Here is a 19,589-nt window from a genome sequence, read left to right as displayed (position 1 = left end):
TGATTGTATAAACCATGCTAAGAAAAATTAGATTGAAATATTGTTACCTTGACCTGATTGTAGTGGAATGGGGACAATTTCAAAATATGGACCATATTTCATGGTTTTATCCACAATTATATGCTAAACTACCTTAATATCAATGGGATTGACAATTAAAATATGAATAGTGAAATCTTTTGCAATTTACATATATTATGTAATATCCGTTCCACATTTAAAAAAGGAAAAGAAAATTGGGGATAGTCTTTATTGTAGTAAAAAGGGGGCATATCAAAACACAAAAATAGGACATAAAATTATATCTAAGATACTTTATAAGTCGCAGTAAGTTTACATAATATCAACAAATAAATGTTGTATTGTATATGTTTCTTAAAATTAAATACCTCTTATATTAAGAAAGAATTTTCTCTTCATCTCCATTCTTTATTTTATTTAACACAAAACATTTTTTTACGTGGGAAAAAAAGGACAGGGGGTGGGGGTAAAAAGGCAATAAAATTACTTAAGTTTATTGATATGTAGGAAACTAAAATATTTCTTCTTGGTTTCACTGAAATGACTAGTAGAATTTTTTTAAGTCAATCTACTGCATGTATATTTAAGTTATCAACAATACTGGTAAATAAACATTTTCAAGGAGAAAGATAACATGTGTTTACTTTTGGTTGCAGTAGTTTTTCAAACTCAAAAATTAAAATAAGAAGAAACTTATAATTTACATTAGAAATTGAGAATATCTCAAAAATAAATTATGTTACAAAGTTGCTTACATGTATTAATTTAAACATTTATTAAAACACAAGAAAGATAGAAATGCCAGAATCAAAGAGCTTTCAAAATCTACGAGGTGTGCAAGATTAGCGAAATATTTTAGCGCAATTTGACGTAATTTTAACTGTGACGCTATTGTATTCTATTGTGACGGCAATCAAGGGTTTTGTGACGCGTCTGAAACAACGCTGCGTGAAAACGTATGCACAGACCAAGTAGGCTGGTCCTCGTTAAATTGGGATTTTGCATTATATCTTGGGAGAGGCATGCGCAGAAATTGAACAAATAAAAATGTACATGTAACATCTTAAATTCTGGGCCCTGGCGTATCACCCTGGCGTATGCCTCTTTTCGAACCTACATTCTTTCAATGGCAGTCGGTTCCTCTAATTTCTTGGAAGAGCAAATATGAAAACTTGATAACTAAATTTAGTTGCTATTTTGTTTTGAGTTAAAAATGTCTGTCTTTGAGATACCTGAAAAGAGTAAATCAATCGACAACAAAAACGAGTCTGAGTAATGCCTTAGTCTCTTAAGTCCACTTTGTAGCTTTGTATCTGTCCTGAAAATCATGTTTCTAAAAGTTTTAATAACGCTGTTCAGGTTCATGTCCCTTGATAGATTAATATATAAAAACCTATTTTTGAAGACTTTTGTGAGCAGGCAGAAGACAACATTTTACAGACATCTTCCCCTATGCCATTGGATGGCACGACAGCGAACGTGCGTTTCTTAAGTGACTATGGCTATGCTGGTAACGGATTTGTCTTGGCCTTTTACGTTGAGAGTAAGTTGCTTTACGATAAACATTCATTTTTAAAAGATCAATAGAAAACACAGTATTAATTGAACTTCTCTGTTTTTGTTATTTTACGAAATTTCTACTCTATTTATACTGAAACCAGATGTAGTACGTAGCATTTTCGTGGGTGGGGAATAAAACTATTTGTTCGTAAATTTCATTGAAATTAGCTGAGCATGTATCGAAAATATAATTACTAAAATAGAAATAAAATAGAAATTTCATCTTACTCATAGAAAAGTGAGAAATTGTGTCAAATTTCAGAGCATAATAAAGTGTTTACCTTCAGGTTTTAATTATATATATAATTAACGCAAATGTTTTTTAGCGTAAGATTGTATTTGTGTCACAAGAAGCATTGTATTGTCTCAGCCAATCAACAAGAGGAATAATTTTTCTCACATCAGTCACTGAATATATTTATTTGTCAATAGAAAAAGCGACACCATGTTCTTGTCAGCATGGAGGGACTTGCATGAATTTAACATGTGTATGTTCACGTGGTTATAAAGGCAGCAATTGTGAGAACGGTAAATATATCTTAGTTTTCATACCTTTTGTTTTTTTTATCAGTCATGGTTACTACTTCACCTAAGAAAAAAATCGGATGGGGGACGGGGTAGGGAGAATGACACGAATATTTCATTGGTTCAAAACCTGTATCTACAATACCGAGAATACATTGGACAACACATTCTAGAATCACTCAAATGACTGTTAAGGCCCATTCAAGACAGAGGAAAGGCTGACCAAGATATGTACATGTAGACAGTTCTATTCAATTTAGCAAGTGCACATACCTACCTCAAATTTTGTTTTACGTCTTTATGATAGACATTAAACTTTGATGCATTTGTTTTCGAAACATTATTCACTTAATTTTTTGTTTTACAATTTTTCTAAACAATCTACAAGATTTGCAAAGTGTGATGTCATTAGGATCGATGTTCTCTATCTCACACAAAAACAAAAGCACAGAGTAAGAATTACATAAAATGATAATTAGTGTAATTCTGTGTGCAGTTTAAAATTTGTAAATAGACACCTAAGTACATGTATTTAATATGGATGTTATATTACATACTGTGACGTAACATGGAATTACAGTGAAGTTAGTTAACATTAGTTGAAAAGAAAAGAAAATCGGAAATGTAAGTAATGGAAAATATTATTTTCATTAGTTACCTAAAATCCTAAAGATTAATATTTATTTCACCCACAGAATCTTTAGAAATTCTATACTTCAAAAGTAGCAAGACAGTATTCCGTGAAGAAAATGAAGTATTGTTGGAATCGGAGATAACAGACAACTCTAACTTTACCGTCCAATGGTCTCGCAATGGAATTTTGATAAGTGATATTTTTTCGAGGTACATTATCAGTTCTACTGCAATAGCCAATGGTACATTTCTACATCAACTAAGGATATCAAGTGTTTTTGAACTAGATGGAGGTACAGTAACAATAACTCATTGTTGTGTCATGAGAAAAAGAAAATGGAATAAGTTTTTTGAAATAAATGTCAAAGCATTTAAATAAAAACTTGTATTGAATTTATAGGAAATTGGAACATCATTGCTTCCAACGGGGTGACAATGGTTAACAGGAGTATTATCATACGAGGTGAGAATAGAGAAAGTGAAAGGATAGAAAATGTATATTTTGACAAGACCATTTTTTCCTTTATAAATAAAAAAGATACTTCCTTTGACAATTATAAAATATATTTTTGTAACTTATGTGTATTTAATGTCGACATACACTGCTTCCATTTTTTGACATAAATTCACAAGGGTTAAAATGTATTTAACATTTCTGTTAAAGAAGTTAATTATTCCACTTTTAAATCAATAGAATGTTGAATGTAATTTTTTTATGGAGCATGCATACATCGATTACTGTGGAATCATTTTAATTCGTGGTGGTCAATGTTCGTGGACAAGCAACATTTTACTTGTTCGAGGGGACGTAATTTCGTGGGTTACTCGTTTATACGGTAGATTCAATAAATCAATATGTTTACAAAATAAACGTTCGTGGGGATGTAAATTCGTGGGTAAGGGTAACCCACGAAATCCACGAACATTGGTCCCCCACGAACAATGATGATTCCACAGTATTATAAAATCTTTTAAGAGAAAGAACATATTTTTCGAATACTATATGTACGTAATCTATTCTGACTGATGTTGTTTTTTCTGAATGTTAGGCTTCTAGACAATGGGTAAACATAGCTCATAAATCGTTGTACCTGAGCTTATGTGATGAAATGTGAAGACAACGAACGATAATCATGCTCAAAAGTCCAATAAAACAATACAAATTCATCTCAGATGTATCCCTTTTTAAATATTTATTAAAATTTTTATTCCACACATTTTCATCACCTCTCTTGTTAATCTAAGTCAGAAATATAAGCTAGCAATAGTATATAGATCGACTACAGATTTCACCGTTTAACCGATCATGATCGTGACCGATCGAAAGTGGATCCTCCAAATCCCATCACATGGTCACCAAAGACTGCGTAGACATTGGTATCAAAATCAACTTCAGTGTACCTTATGTAGAATAAATGTCTGTTTTAGAGACCTTCTCCTAACGTATCGTGGATTAATATACTTTGCATGTCTTTTTCACTTACCAGTTGGAAATATTCAATGTACTCTTATGGTAATAACTTATACAAATGGTCTTTATTTTCAGTTCTCCCAAAACTTGAGCTGCAGATGATACCTCAGTACGATCTCTCAACTGAAACGAAAGAAAACCTAACCCTTCAATGTGTTGTGGTGAATCCTGAATCCCTGATCAATTTGACAGGTGGAAGTCTTATCTGGGAAAAAGATGGGAAGAAAATTACAGGTTATTTTTTAACCACTTTTTAAAGGACTAATCATGACAAATAGTTTCATAAGTGCACTTGTAAAAGTGAAACTTAAATCAATGATTTTTTTGTCGTAAGTTTTTTTTCATAGTATACATGAACATTTTCTGTGTAATAAATCTTTGAAGGTAAATATGTGTACACTATATTGCATTGATTTTTCATAATAACTTGATTTCTGTAGATTCTTGGTTCAATATAAGTACAACAAATACGTCAACAATTTTAAACAAAGCATCGACAGAGGTCAATGATTCTGGAACTTATTCTTGCTTACATTCTACTTATCCAGACCCATTAAATGTTTCCATTTACGTAAATGTCACAGAGCCAGGTATGTATTTTTTTAAAAATGAAAATATAAAATATAGTAATTCAGCTAAAGAATCCTATTTTACATAATGGCTTTGGAAAAATCCCAAAATATGTCGTTTACATAAATTGTACTACTATACTTCGTTCACCCTTTAATTTCTACCCCCCCCCCCCTTCCTAATTGTAACGTCTTTATCTACTTCTTTAAGTCTTCTTTTTTTATTTTTAGAATATAATATTTAAAATATTTTTAAAGATAAGACTACAAGGAACAACTTTTGGAAATTTTGGATTGTTTAAGAAAACAATGTATCTATATTTAATTTTTGGGAGAAAGCTGGGGTGTGTGGTACATAATGAACAATGTGTAGAGATAAAACAACACAACAAATGCGCTTTCGTCATCTCAGCTTATGATTGAAAATAAGAAATACTGAACATTTTTATTCTTCATTTACAGAACCTGTAGAGATACTAACCTTCAGAATAAGTGATCCAATATCACGAGAGGGGAAATCTGTGCAGTTTGAAACGGAGATAGTTGATATCCTTGACCTTGGAGTGCAGTGGTTCCACAATGGGAACTTGATAACGAATTCTTCTTTGAGATATATAATAACATCTTATCCAACAGGGAATGGTACATTACGCAATGTGCTTAGCATACTAAATGTTTTGCAACAAGATGAAGGTAACCATAAATACGCATTTCAATGCTGTTTTTTTTTATACCTTGATTAATGTGTTGTCCATTTTTGCAAAAATGGATTGATTTTGTAGGAAACTGGAATATCACTGCATCAAACGGGAAAACATCTGCAAGCAGGAGTATTTACCTACGAGGTGAGGAAAAGTAAAAAAGAAAAAGAAAGACAGAGAAGAAAATGTGTCATATCTTAGTCATAGGCCTTTTTACTTTATCTTTTTTGAAAATCGGATGCTTTGTCTGGAACAATAAGCAGTTATGCTCAGATGTTATTTGCAATTGTCAGATGGTTTGCACTTTGAGGTAGGCCTGGGGGGGGGGGGGACTATGCAAAGAAATATTAAAAAGGTATAAAGAAATGTTTTTCATTATCATAAAAGTTGGTGAGAAAGAAAATATATATTCATTCAGAAGTGCAGAAGATGAAATCATTTTTGTTAATATTTTTTTTAATAATGTCGTCCCTTATTTGTTTATTTATAAAAATGATTCTTTTACAATATGATGATTCTTTTTTAGTACTTCCAAAGCTTATGCTGCAGATGATACCAAGAGATGATCTCTCAATCGAAAGCAAGGAATCAATCAATCTTCTATGCGTTGTCACTAATCCAGAATCCTTATTTAATTTGACTGGCGGTGGTTTATTCTGGCAGAAAGACGGCAAGAAAATATTATCAGGTATCCATTTTATTAATGAATCTAAAATAGATTTTTCAGTGCATTTTTATATTTGGAATGATATACTTCTTTCAAGTTGAAATTAGAGAGAAATGTTTTATTCCTTTAACTCACTATGTCTTAACCGGCCAACTTTAAAATAATGTTTGTTTGCCCTCTCCCGACCCAGGATAAGGTAGGTAAGAAAATTATTTTTCTCAGAAAATTTCAATATCCATGCCAAATTTTCAAAATTTATTTTCCGGAATACATAAAAAGTAATAAATGATTTCTGGAGGTTATAAAAAGCTTTGAGTCGGGCCATGTTTAGCAAGTCGGTCGGGAGAGGGCAACCATACAAATTTTTAAAGATGGCGTTATATTAATTTGAATTGGTGTTATACTTTCTGAAAGGCAGCTAAATGTTTACAGATTCTGGATTCAATATAAATACAACAGTCACCTCCACGACTTTGAAAAAGTCATCAGCAGAAGTCGATGATACCGGAACTTATTTGTGTTCTCACGCTGCCTATCCCGACCCAATTAATGTCTCCATAAATATAAATATTACAGAACCAAGTACGTCAGTTTTTTACCACGCTCGAAAATAGTTGTTAAAGTTAAGTGAAAGCAAGAGCTTTTGAACGCGTGCTCATAAGTTACATTAACTGAAACTTATCATTTATCTTTCGGAATGAAGAAAATATACAAATGTTTGACTTATTACTTTGTAATTATCATTAAAATGTATAATAGATAAAACAAAAATATCTGTATCATTTGTGAATATTTCTTTGGACATTGATTTAAAGATCTTTACATGAAATGCAACTGGAATTTTGAGGAAGAAAATTATTTTCAATCAGAATCAACTCGTACAAATTCAAGAAAGAATTAAAGAAAGTAACTTTTACTTACAGAATCAGTAGAAATATTATCCTTCGAAAGTAGTGGTTCATTATTACGTGAAGGAAAATCATTAAGATTTGAGTCGGAAATACTGCTCGACCCTGCCCTTAATGTTCAGTGGTTTCACAATGGAATATTAATTAACAATTCGTCAAGATATACAATTACTTCATCCATAACAAACAACGGTACATCGATCCATGTGCTTCAGATCTTCAACGTATTGCTGCAAGATGAAGGTAAATCAAATGATATATTGTAGAACGAATCTAAACAATTAAAGACATTTTAAAGTAGCGGAATATGTTAGAATGCTAGAGTAAATTTATTGCTTTTGTAGGTGAATGGAATGTAACGGCATCAAATGGGGTGACAACTGAAACCAAGAGTATCAGAATACAAGGTAATTACAAATGTACATTAAATTAAAAAAAATATTTTCAACCTTTTGAAAGTACAGCTTATGATATCAAAGTTCTGGCAATTATATTTTACATTTAGTTTTACAAAAGCTGAAGCTACAGATTATACCAAAGTACGATTTTTCGATTCAAAGCGGCGAAGGTATTGATCTCGAATGTACTGTCATCAATCCTGAATCCCTGAAAAATTTGTCTGGTGGAAGTTTAATCTGGCAGAAAGACGGGCAAAAAATTTTATCAGGTATTTGAAACATCCAAAATTCATATGAGATCCAAGATCAAAGATCAATATTGCCAACAATTGAGTTACTTGGACCGAAGCTATTTGATTTTCAAGTACGAAGAGAATCATTTTTACATCTAATACAATTCAAGTTTCATTAAGAGTGTTTTCAAATACAGGATTCATTATAAATACAACCAATTCAAGTACACAACTGAGGAAGTCATCATCAGAAATAGATGAATCTGGACGATATTCGTGCTTACACTCTGCTTATCCTGACCCAGTAAATGTTTCCATTTATGTTAATGTCACTGAACCAGGTAATTTTAAAAGAAAGGTATCAACGTAATTTAAGTTGATAATAAATTTCTTTTTTGTTGTGTATCCATAAGCTATCAGTATGGTGATCATTTCTGAATGAAACGAAAATTCGAGTTTAGCTTAAAATGTAAGAATACACCACTTAAGTGTGTAATTTACCACTTTTCATTCACAGAACCGATAGAAATGCTGTCCCTGAAAATAAACAAGCCAGTATTGCTTGAGGGTGAACCAGCTTGGTTTGAAGCTGAGATAGTGAACAAGTCTGGTCTCATTGTGCAATGGTTTCACAATGGAATTCTGATAACTGACGCTTTATCTAGATTTAGAATGACATCCTCTACAACAGCCAATAATACATCACTTTATGTACTTAACATAGCAAGTGTGATACTACAAGACGAAGGTATATTCATAATTGTTATATAAAAATAAAAACAGAAAATTTTATAAAATTCATATCCAATTACAAGCACATAAAGCATAAAATCAATACTTTTAAAACTCATAATTATGCTAAATGTAGGAAACTGGAATATAACAGCATCAAACGGGCTGACAACAGCAAGCAGAGGTATCAGTCTACAAGGTAAGATTAGATAAAAAATGTCTGAAGATTTTTTTTAACATTTCATATGTGTAATTTTAAAAAGCTACTGTTTAACAATGAGCAATATTTATCAAGCAATGTTATTTTGATTATAATTACTGTTTTTTGACAATGCATATATTTGAAATATTTTGTTTTAGAGATACAATATACTTTTCAGTAAATGATTTCCCAGAGAATAATTCTTCGGCAAACAATTTTATATTAAAAAGTATGAAAAAATGTCACTATAGTCAATTTTTACAAACTATACTATTTTCAGTGTGAACAATTAAAGCTTGACTAAAATTTAAAATATCTCCATATTAAGTTCGACAATGTATTTCAAATCATCACAAAGTAATATATTTTAACCTGATTAACAAATTTTGATCCTCACTTTAAAATATAAATAACTTTTGAAAGCATTACGTTTCTTTTTTTCTCCAAAACCTGCCTCATTCAATCAAAGAGATTATAGCAAATTCTTTTTGCATATTTTTAAATTATGAAACTAAGTATTCGAAAGACTGATTTAAAATTTGATAATTTATATACTCCAAAATTGCATTTTATTGTATATTCTTAATAGTTCTCCCAAGAATTTCGCTGCATTTGACACCACAAGATGATTTCTCGATCCAGACCGGAAAAGCTATTCACCTTCTATGCGAAGCTTTATATTCGGAGACACCAGCTTACTCTACTGGCATAAATTTAAACTGGAAGAAGGATGGAAATAATATTTCGTCAGGTTTATATATTTTCTCTGAAATTCAATTCTCAAAAATATTTCTGTTGTAAAATGATATCTTTTATGACAGAAATTTTTTTTCATGGCATGCATCATATCTTAATATTATAAAATAGATAGAAACATTTTATTTTTCTTTTGATGTAACAATTATTATAACAACTTGTATTTGTAGATCCGAGATTCAATATAAGTAAGACAGCCATGTCCACGACTTTACATAAGTCATCAGCAGCATTGACTGACTCTGGTCATTACTCTTGCTTACATTCAGTCTATTCTAATACCGATGATATTTCCGTGGATGTAAATGTTACAGAACCAGGTATGCCACTGTTTTGTAAAGTATCAAAATTTGACGTTGTATTTCAGAAAAACAACATAGGTTCAATGTAATTTCATGTACTACCTTCACATGGACAAATGATGTACAAGTATATAAAAAAACCTAAAGTAATTTAAAATTATTTGATTTCTTTGAAATTACAAATTCGGGTATATATATTGTAACATCGACGTCTTGTAGTTATATGTTGTAGTTCTTCTGTTTATAAAATCTTTGCAAAACTTAATATATTCTTGCATTTAAAAGTATGAATTAAGAAGATTAGAATAGATAAAAAAGTCGATAAATCTTAAAACGATTTTAGATAAAGATAAACCATGCCCTTGTCAACATGGAGGAACTTGCATAAATTCTATCTGTGCTTGTCCCGTTGGATATCAAGGCAGATATTGTGAGAATGGTTAGTATTATATTACTTAACTGTATCTCTTCTCTGAACACTCAGCTGTTATTGTTTCACCGATATTATTGGGAAGGTTTTAAAAGGACATCATTAAAATACTATATGTATCTTATACGATCCTAGAAATTATTACTCCAGAGAACATTAATGTAGAATTTACAATCGTGGAAACTTTGATTTTTATACAAATTAATATTTTCTTGACTAGCAAAGTTGCTCTCATATCCTTTTGGAGTAATTATATCAATTAATTAAGGTTTCGAGATATTATTAATGAATTAAAAAACACAAACACAAAAAAAGCCAACCAACCAAACAAACAAACTCTAACCAGTGAATATGAATTAAAATGCCTATTTGTTTAACTACAGAATACATAGACATTCTATCCTATAAGAGAAGCAACTCAGTGATACGTGAAGGAAAGTCAGTGTGGTTCCAATCAGAGATCGTTGGTCCTGTTGGTTTCAAGGTTCAGTGGTCTCGCAATGGAATTTTAATAAGCAACACAGCATCCAGATATGTTATGTTTTCCTCTCAAACTGAAAATGGTACATCGCTTCATATCCTAAATATCACAAGTGTTTTGCAGCGGGATGAAGGTAAGTTAAAACTATATCTAAATAGAAAATAATATATTGATGTAGTTTTTACAAATATGCTAATTTGTTTTTATCCTTTACGTAGGATATTGGACAGCTACAGTATCAACAGATTTGACAACGGAAGCCAAGAATATAACAATAAGTGGTGAGGATATATTGCACACAAAGCATAGGGGAAGAAAAAAATGATAGTCTTTAAGTTTATTTATTATTAAGACATAACCAATAACCTGTTTAGTAAGAGTTCATTCTGTATCAAGGTTTGTCTTCTATTTATACGTTTAACATACACTGTTTATTTTTTTAATGACTTTTACAAAAAAAAAAAAAAAAAAAAAAAAAAAAAGAGAGAGAGAGAGAGAGAGAAAAAAAACCCATTCCACCGAATTTTGTTCAAATGACTAAATTTGTCCTGATGAAATTATTTTTCCATTTTTTGTTTGAAAAATACTATTACAGGCACATCATATTTAATGTTTCTTTTATTTGTTAGATGATCTTTTCACAGGTAAAATTGTATTGTATATTCAGAAGAACATTTACCTTTTAACTTACATTATAAAAGAAAAAAAAGCAACATATTTTAAATTTTTGTTCAAAATATGTAAAAACGTACGTGTACATTACAAATCAAGATATATATTGTATATCTAACCATTTATTTGTCTTGACGTGCTTAACTATTTCACAGAGGAATATTACTCATTTTTTTCCAGTCCTTTGATAAACACGATACATAAATTTGTGGCCGTATAAATTTGAAATTTTTCTGTGAACCAAATACATGAAGTGGGTGTTAGAATTGGTTAAATATTGCTAGTTAATATCTTCTGAGATATGAACGCTCATAAATGAAAAGGGTGAAGAAAACTTACATTGATCAATGACAGAAATCCTAAAATACCAACGCATGTCGAAAATAGGACAAACACGGACCTACATTTCTTCTAAATGTTTTAAATGTAAAACTCAAACCGCTTTAATATGAGGTAGAGAGATTGTCGAGTTTTGAGTTTATTTGTAAACCTCAAATGGTGGATAAATCTAGAAATGGTCGAGTTTCGATTTTATGTGTAAAACTCAATTGGTAAACAAATTTCAGAAAACAACACTTCAAATCCGCTAAAATAAACCAAAGTAAGAACCCCGCTAAAAGTTTCCGCTATACGATATACTGTGAGATTTAAAAACCTTGTTATATAATCATACTGAAAATACTGTAATTAAGGAGCAATAAAAATGCACTAAAATGATCTCAATCTGAAAATTTCAAAGTGTATCCAGTAGCTTTTTTCTACTAATAGAAATCAATTCACGGCAAAAAAGGGGGTGAAGAGTTTTAATTCCTTTAAATTCTCAACAGCAATTTATTGGGTTTTTTATTTATAGTTCTTCCAAAGCTTTTGCTGCAGATGACACCACAATACGATTTCTTAGTTAAGAGTGGAGAGAGTTTAAATCTTCGATGTACTGTCATCAATCCTAAATCCCTGAATGATTTATCAGAAGGAAGTTTAATATGGAAGAAAGATGGCGGGAATATTTTATCTGGTATAATTTAAAATTCTGAAATTTTGAGTTGTATTTTGATGACTTAATCAGTAGCTAACAATAATTTAAGAAATATTTTCCTTACTATTTTAATTTTACCCTTGTTATTGCAAAATAGTGGTAGCAAACATATATTGCAAAGACTAGCATATGTACGAATTATTTTATATTAAAATGTTTTAGATACTGGATTCAATATAAGCACAACAAACACATCTACTACTTTGGAGAAAGAACGGGCGGATCTTAGTGACGCAGGAAGTTTTTCGTGTTCCCATTCTAGCTATCCAGACCCAGTGTCTGTTTCTATCTCTATTTCTGTTACAAAACCAGGTATGACAAACATTTTGTCAGGCGTAACACAAATTGATTATAAAATATTTGATACTAATTGGAATATCTTATATGTATATAAAAATCTAGCACATTACTCGTTCTATATAATTAAAGGGAATATCTTTGTTCTTAAAAGCTGATTCAATTTTAATGAGCAGAACAAATCAGATGTGCGGATGACAAGATTAATAATATAATTTGGAAATCTACAATTGCTGGAACAACTAAAAAAGAGTCGTGTCCTGAAAATCAAAAAGGTATCAATCAATTGTCAAACACCTAATATTGATCGTTCTGAAATTTAGCGATTAATTGATATATGCCTCAGGGTTCATGATTATCAAAACAATAAGCAATAGAATGTTACTGAAAGAAAAGAAATACCGATTTCCTGAATAATACTAGTTTTCCTATTTAATTTGTTGCAAATAAGACAATTTCTTCAAAATGTAATCAGTAATTATTGTTGAAAAGTGAGAACTAGTAACAACTGTAATGCATATTTCTATATCACAGGAACTGCAACCAGATATTGTAATTTACAAGGTGTTTGGGACTCCCCCAATCTTATCAACTGTACTGATGTCGCTTTAGCAAATGCTAATGAAGAGGTAAGACTTTGAATATGGAATTCCATTGATCTGAAATTAAAAAGAAAACAGTTTTCATATGAACCAAACTAAATAGACTTTTTACACTCCGAAGATATTTTTTAATTCAATCTGGCGCAAAATAACATTTCCCCATAATTGTTTTTATCTTCAGATGGCATATACTGTAAACAAGTATTATTCGCATGCGAGAAATATAATATCAGACATATATGTTTCGCGCTCTTCCTTTACTAGTGAAGATTTCTCTCTGTAAACCATAATTTTAGTTGTGTTTCAATGTAGAACGTTTCCTTGGTCCCGAAAATTATTCGTCGCGGATGGATTTAAAACCCACCAATCGCGAATAAAAGTTGCAAATAATAGCTGGTTTACAGTGTAAGTTGGGCAAAGACAAAAATAATAATCTTTAGTACACATCCAATTACTTAAGTAAAAATAAAATGACTGCCTCATCATTGACATTTTATTGATGAAATACTAAAATAATTCTCCGATATATCGGATGTTGTCTTTATTTTTAGCTTACCTAAGCCGAAAGCTCAAGTTAGTTTTTCTGATCGAAATTTTCTGTTGTCGGCGTCGTGGTAAACTTTTCACATTTTCATCATCTTCTTCAAAACCGCTGGGCCTGTTTCAACCAAACTTGCCACAGGTATCATTTTTCAAAAAGAGAATTTAAATTTGTTCGAATAAAAGACAACATGCTCTTTTTAGAGGGATAATTAAGAATTTGTGAAAATTTATTGCCATCATTCGAAATTTTTTTTCTCTAGAACCACTGGGCAAGAAAAAATTAAAACTAACGTGAATGCTTATTTGAGAATGTACATGTAAGTTTGAACAAATCATAACCCCAGGAATAGGGTTGATCCCCAATGGGCGTTCAAAGTTGCAAAGGAATTATAGGAATTTCTATAAAAATCTTCATCTCAAGAGTCGCTAGGCCAGAAGAGTTGAAACCTATGTGAAAGCTTCATTGCAAAGTGTAGATTCAAGTTGTTTAAATCATGACCCCTGGGGTAGGGTGAGGATCCAATGGACAATCAAAGTTTTACATTTGAATAAAAAGAGAAAAAAATCCTTCTAAATCGTCTTCCCAAGAGCTACAGAGGTACGATTAGGCATATTGATATGGAAGTATCCTCGAATAGTGTACATTCAAATTTATTCAAATTCTGACCCTGGGGATAGGGTGTGGCCACAGTGGATGATCAAAGTTTTAAGTAAAAATATATAGGAAATAATCTTTGAAAATCTTTACAAGAACAGCAAAGGCACGATTAGTCACGTTGATATGGAAGCATCCTCAGATAATATAGATTCAAAATTGATCAATCATTACCCCTGGGATGGGGAAGATCGAATGGGACATCATAGTTTTGCATAGAAATGTATAGGAAACATCTTCTAAAGAACAGCAAAGGCATGTTTAGTCATATTGATTTGGAAGCAACCCCAGGTAGTATAGATTTAAATTTGTTCAAATCATTACCCCGGGGTAGGGTGGGTTCACAATTTACAATCCAATCATCAAAGTTTTGCATATAGGAAACAAACTTTAAAAATCTCAAGAACAGCAAAGGCATGATTAGACATGTTGATATAGAAGCATTTTAAGATAGTGTATATTGTGTATATTCAAGTTTATTCAAATCATGGCCCCGCAGGGTACAGTGGGGCGAAAGTTTTTCAAAGGAATATTAAGAAAATAAATCTGCTGATGGGCCTTAATGACTCAGGTATGCGTTATTGCCCATGGGCATATTGTTTTAAATTAAAAAAAATAAGGACATCTTATTTTCATATCCTCAGTTAGACAGTATAATTGCTGATGGTATAACTGAGAATGTAGATGAGGCAGTGAACAACACTTTAGTGAAGATGAAGAACCTGACATCAAAGAGTAGTGTACTGAGTGCCGGGGATATCAGCTCCTCTCTTGACATCCTAGAGAAGATAGTCAACGTCACAAATCTGACGAGTGCAAATGTAGAAAAAGAGGTGGGATAAGTATATTTATACTTTACAGTTTTGTAAACTGTGTATGATTATAATAGTCTTCAATGCATGGAAATTCGTGAACATTGTTCTTGAGAATTTTTGTTTTAGAAAAGCTCTTCCTCTATAATTTTATGTTTAACATTAACCAACTTTTGGTGGTCCCATGTTTGTTTTGGAGCGAGATTTGAACAATAAATATTTGAAGCATACATACTACGTCGCGGGTTTGAATCCCACTGCGGGACGTGGAGACAGATGAAAACGTATAAACCGAGGTCCCGCGTCGCAGTAGCTTTTTTTCAATCTTCCGGAAAACGACAAAGTCGCTAGTAAACCAATTAATAGTCTTGGCATGTATTGAGACTTCAAGTTTATTCAAATTATTGCCCTATGAATTCTCACCTCTCAAAACGAGAATATTAAATAGGACATTAAAGAGTGGGTTCTCATATAGATGGAATAATTATATTAATAATTTGGAGAATTTTTCAAGTCTACAGTGTACCAAGATTCAAATAAATGTGATGATACTTTATAACCATACACCAAGAGATAGGCTTAGTTTTTAACTTCGATTATACAATAAACCAAATATATGTACATGATGTCTTAATTGATTAGTTTTTACCTTCCAAAAATAAAATATCTGCATCGTATTGGCAGAAAAAAATACTCTGTACTCTTTAGTTTGAAACTTTTAAACGTTTTATTCTAAGAAGCTAAAGTAAGTCAATACTTGGTCTTGTCATTAATATGATTACTACATTTGATTACGAAATATTACGTCTACCTAATCAATACTTAGGATTCAAGGCGGATGTGATAGGTCGTCAGGAGATGCTGACACCTCCTAGGCACGGCATCTGACCCCATCTCTGAAATTTTCGGGGGTCTGTGTGTTATGCAATGTTCTGATTTGCATTGTTTGAGGTTTTTCGAGATCGATCACTGTTCGTTTTCTTCATCTTTTTTCATTACCACAAAAAATGAGTTAAAGCCCAGGCATCCTTTTAAAAGAAAACAATGCAATGATTCTAGATCTTGTTAAGCACAAATTGAAATTTCTTTTATTTTTTTTTAATTTTGCTCTTTCCAGGCCTTTTTCGAGGTTGTCGACAATGTTTTATCAACGAACAATTCCAAATCATGGACTGCTGTCAGCGACAAGGTAGTGAATGAAAAAACAAATTTCTCAGTTTTTAATTATAAATAAAACTCTCAATTTTTATAATAAAAGTAGCAGTTAAATAATGTAAACGCTGCCACAAAAAAGAAAATATCAATTGGGCAAATAAACATTATTGTATAAAAATACAAATATATTTTTAACTATCAGATATACTTTTTGTACGATCTTAAATCCACAAACAGACAGAAAAGGATGCAAGCTCACTTTTAAAGAATATGGACCGAATGAGTGAAGTTGTTTTGAAGAAAGAAAACGTAACAGCATCAAAATTCAAAGGGAAAAATTTTGGTAATATATAAGCAATTACATACATATATTATTTCTATTGGCAATATATATCAATAAAAAAAAATGCAAATATATATAAATAAAAAAAAATGAAAACAAGGTATAACAGTTTTTTGATACATTTAAGAGGTGTCTGTTGACCAAACAAAGGTAGATGAAAAAGGAATCGTTTTCCCAGAAAAGTCCGAGAAAACACCAAATGATACTTCAAGTGATACTGAAGAATATTCCACATTTCTTGAATTGCCAAAGCAAACAAATAAAATTGAAAAAGGTTAGTCAATAAAGTTCTTTATTTCCATTTAATAAATACATGTATATGACTTTACGCCATGAGTTTAACCAGTTTGTGTTGTGTTGCCTATTGACTATATCAAACTATGTCTTAGTGGACCGTGTAAGTGAGTGGAAATTTTAGCGAAACGCAAATTTAGCGATTTATCCCCAAACATTTTAGGAATGACTCTAATTCTTGGCCAAATTATTCGAGGATAACCTGGTTTGGGTCAGTTTACGCTTTATAATCCGCGAAGCGGATTATAAAACAGCGTAAACTGACCCAAACCAGGTTATCCTCGAATAATTTGGCCAAGAATTAGAGTCATTCCTTATAATTTAATTCTAAAATCATTAAACAACTCTGGGTGTAAAATTTCGTTGCTTTTTATTAGTTCAAATTTGCCGCTCAATAATACAACCCTAGTAACGGAAGTGATGGGAAGCAAGGGGAGGTAAAAACTGATACATAGTCCTAGCAGCCATGTTTTTTGTTTACATGTGGTAAGATCCGAGTTACTGTTTGAAGTTAAAGGTACATTTATTAAATCTGGAATTTTCCATGAATCCCGAGGACTGGAAATGAGAGGATTGCATGGATACAGACGATTCAGCTGGTTGTCAGGGGGGTGTGTCCCCATACCAAACCAGGTTATACAGAAATAATTTGTGTTCCTTTTTGGATATTAACCAATCAGAGGCTAGAATACAAACAAAATTAAATTATTAATAGATATTTTAGCGAGAAGTAATTTAACAATTTCAAAATGTCAATGGAGGTATCTATAACAACCGACAAGGAATGAATTGTTAGCGATATTCAATTTTAACGATCTCAGAACCCTCGCTAATAATGCCAAAATTAAATCCTCGCTAAAAATTCTGCTTATACGGTATGTTAGTTATGAGGAAAATCAATAGCTTATTTTGGATAATATTTTTGTAGCTATTACTTATGTGGCTGTCATATACAAGACGATTTCAGACATTTTACCCACGGATTCAAGTTCAGAAACGTAAATATTGCAATATTTCTATGACATATTGAAACTCAATAACTTTTCCTCATCTTACATTTGCAATACTTTGGACTTTTGTTTTTATAGACTACGAAGACACAATCAATCAACATTAGCCATGTAATTTTCTATGCCTTACAATTGATTTAACTTTCAAATGAGACTTTGGTCATTTATTCAATGTCAAAACAAAATAATGATCATTTTGCCTTCCATGAAAATCAATCCAACCCACTAAAAAGAATTGTATATGAAATTAATACCCACAATTTGCTCGAAAATCCAGTCACCTGATTTGAAGTGTAAAATTGTTGTCCTTGATATACTGAAACGCAAAAGAAACGCAACAAGCAGTAATCTACAAATATTTGAACCTTTTAACTAATGATTTTCAAAACTGATTACAGTTGAGTTAAACTCGATTTAAAAACATCAGAGATTTGATAACAATGTTAAATGATTATCCTTTAATTTTAGAAAGTAACACATTACTGTTAAAACACCCCCCTTCTTAGCCATTCAAATATAGCGTGGAAGACTGCCATGCACAATTGCAGCTTGATTTCCAAGATGCAATAGGTTCATCAATCTCGAGATCTGAGCGAAAAAAATATTCTTTGCCATTTTTAAATGTCCGTTTTTCAGATGACGAGGTCGAATTTTCTCTAACCTAGCGCAGTGCAGTAACACTTGGACTTCTGGTCCACGGACTATCATTCATGCTAATGATACGTATGAGCCTGTTTAGGCGTGTTGTCGTGCATTTTTGCATCTGCAATTCTCCATCACCTTTAATTTCAGATTTTCCAGCTAGAGCATTTGAAATGCGTACTTAAGTCATTTTCAGGAAGCCTTGGCACCTCTTCCGGAAACGAAAGAAGAATTTATTTTGCAGAATATTTGCTGCATTACTTATGATTAACAGATACAAACCCTTAAAACCCCATATTTTTGTCAAATGTTTTGTTAAACATGCAATTTTTGAATTCTGTTAAGCGGGCTCAAACTCAACTTCCGTTTATGGCATGAAAATCATTCAACCGTTAAATTATCGATACTTACAATGTTATAGATATCCGTACTTTTTAGATACAAAATTATATCCTTTATATAATTTTCCCCTCTAAAATAGGATGTTGCGTTTCTTTTGCGTTTCAGTATATTTTCTTTAATTTTTTTTTTATTTTATAATGATAAAACTTCCAAAGATCATATTTCCAACACGATTGATAATGATCGTAGGATATAAATTGACCCTGAAATTATCACAAGGTCACAGAATTAAGAGAAGTAAATATCTTAGAAATGTAAAATTCTAAAACAAAAAAGAATTAAACGTTTTTGAAGAGCATAGAGAAGTCACACTTGGCACACAACCAAGAGGCATGTCATGATTATGTACCATAGTTGTATGCATAAGGTCAAGGTCACCCTACTGAGAAGTTTATTGTTATTTGTGCCATAACATTTAATTGCTTGGACTCTGGATGATTATTTAAACTCAATACAACCATTACTCTCGACTAAAGGTATTACAACCTTCATCGTTTATGACATTTCCATTAGATCCAGGGCATTGGAATTTTGAAC

The 19,589-nt window shown here is 31.5% G+C and overlaps 2 protein-coding genes across 3 annotated transcripts in view; both read left to right on the top strand.

Annotated features, from left to right (window-relative positions):
• The window catches only part of LOC133189813 (titin-like), an 88,410-nt gene extending 82,772 nt beyond the window's left edge, over nucleotides 1-5,638 (top strand). The window contains exons 6-11 of the mRNA XM_061325204.1: nucleotides 2,802-3,032; nucleotides 3,140-3,202; nucleotides 4,286-4,444; nucleotides 4,651-4,800; nucleotides 5,242-5,472; nucleotides 5,562-5,638. Coding sequence (XP_061181188.1) covers nucleotides 2,802-3,032; nucleotides 3,140-3,202; nucleotides 4,286-4,444; nucleotides 4,651-4,800; nucleotides 5,242-5,472; nucleotides 5,562-5,638 — 911 coding nt within the window. The remainder of the gene's footprint in view (nucleotides 1-2,801; nucleotides 3,033-3,139; nucleotides 3,203-4,285; nucleotides 4,445-4,650; nucleotides 4,801-5,241; nucleotides 5,473-5,561) is intronic.
• LOC133189890 (latrophilin-like protein LAT-2) overlaps nucleotides 4,654-19,589 on the top strand; it is a 28,527-nt gene continuing 13,591 nt past the window's right edge. For both annotated transcript variants that reach the window (XM_061325301.1, XM_061325302.1), the window contains exons 1-25: nucleotides 4,654-4,800; nucleotides 5,242-5,472; nucleotides 5,562-5,624; nucleotides 6,007-6,168; nucleotides 6,580-6,729; nucleotides 7,071-7,298; nucleotides 7,400-7,462; nucleotides 7,561-7,722; nucleotides 7,884-8,027; nucleotides 8,204-8,434; nucleotides 8,555-8,617; nucleotides 9,210-9,371; nucleotides 9,547-9,696; nucleotides 10,022-10,117; nucleotides 10,492-10,722; nucleotides 10,808-10,870; nucleotides 12,115-12,276; nucleotides 12,460-12,609; nucleotides 12,771-12,869; nucleotides 13,129-13,223; nucleotides 15,039-15,227; nucleotides 16,324-16,395; nucleotides 16,599-16,704; nucleotides 16,832-16,978; nucleotides 17,927-17,996. In XM_061325301.1, the coding sequence (XP_061181285.1) occupies nucleotides 6,021-6,168; nucleotides 6,580-6,729; nucleotides 7,071-7,298; nucleotides 7,400-7,462; nucleotides 7,561-7,722; nucleotides 7,884-8,027; nucleotides 8,204-8,434; nucleotides 8,555-8,617; nucleotides 9,210-9,371; nucleotides 9,547-9,696; nucleotides 10,022-10,117; nucleotides 10,492-10,722; nucleotides 10,808-10,870; nucleotides 12,115-12,276; nucleotides 12,460-12,609; nucleotides 12,771-12,869; nucleotides 13,129-13,223; nucleotides 15,039-15,227; nucleotides 16,324-16,395; nucleotides 16,599-16,704; nucleotides 16,832-16,978; nucleotides 17,927-17,996 (2,981 nt within the window). In that variant the 5' untranslated portion in view covers nucleotides 4,654-4,800; nucleotides 5,242-5,472; nucleotides 5,562-5,624; nucleotides 6,007-6,020. The remainder of the gene's footprint in view (nucleotides 4,801-5,241; nucleotides 5,473-5,561; nucleotides 5,625-6,006; nucleotides 6,169-6,579; nucleotides 6,730-7,070; nucleotides 7,299-7,399; nucleotides 7,463-7,560; nucleotides 7,723-7,883; nucleotides 8,028-8,203; nucleotides 8,435-8,554; nucleotides 8,618-9,209; nucleotides 9,372-9,546; nucleotides 9,697-10,021; nucleotides 10,118-10,491; nucleotides 10,723-10,807; nucleotides 10,871-12,114; nucleotides 12,277-12,459; nucleotides 12,610-12,770; nucleotides 12,870-13,128; nucleotides 13,224-15,038; nucleotides 15,228-16,323; nucleotides 16,396-16,598; nucleotides 16,705-16,831; nucleotides 16,979-17,926; nucleotides 17,997-19,589) is intronic.

The sequence above is a fragment of the Saccostrea echinata genome, unplaced genomic scaffold (genome assembly GCF_033153115.1).
Source record: "Saccostrea echinata isolate AGI-Se365-2 ecotype Australia unplaced genomic scaffold, CSIRO_AGI_Sech_v1 ptg000020l, whole genome shotgun sequence".
NCBI lineage: Eukaryota > Metazoa > Mollusca > Bivalvia > Ostreida > Ostreidae > Saccostrea > Saccostrea echinata.
This window is presented reverse-complemented; position numbering and strand designations above follow the sequence as displayed.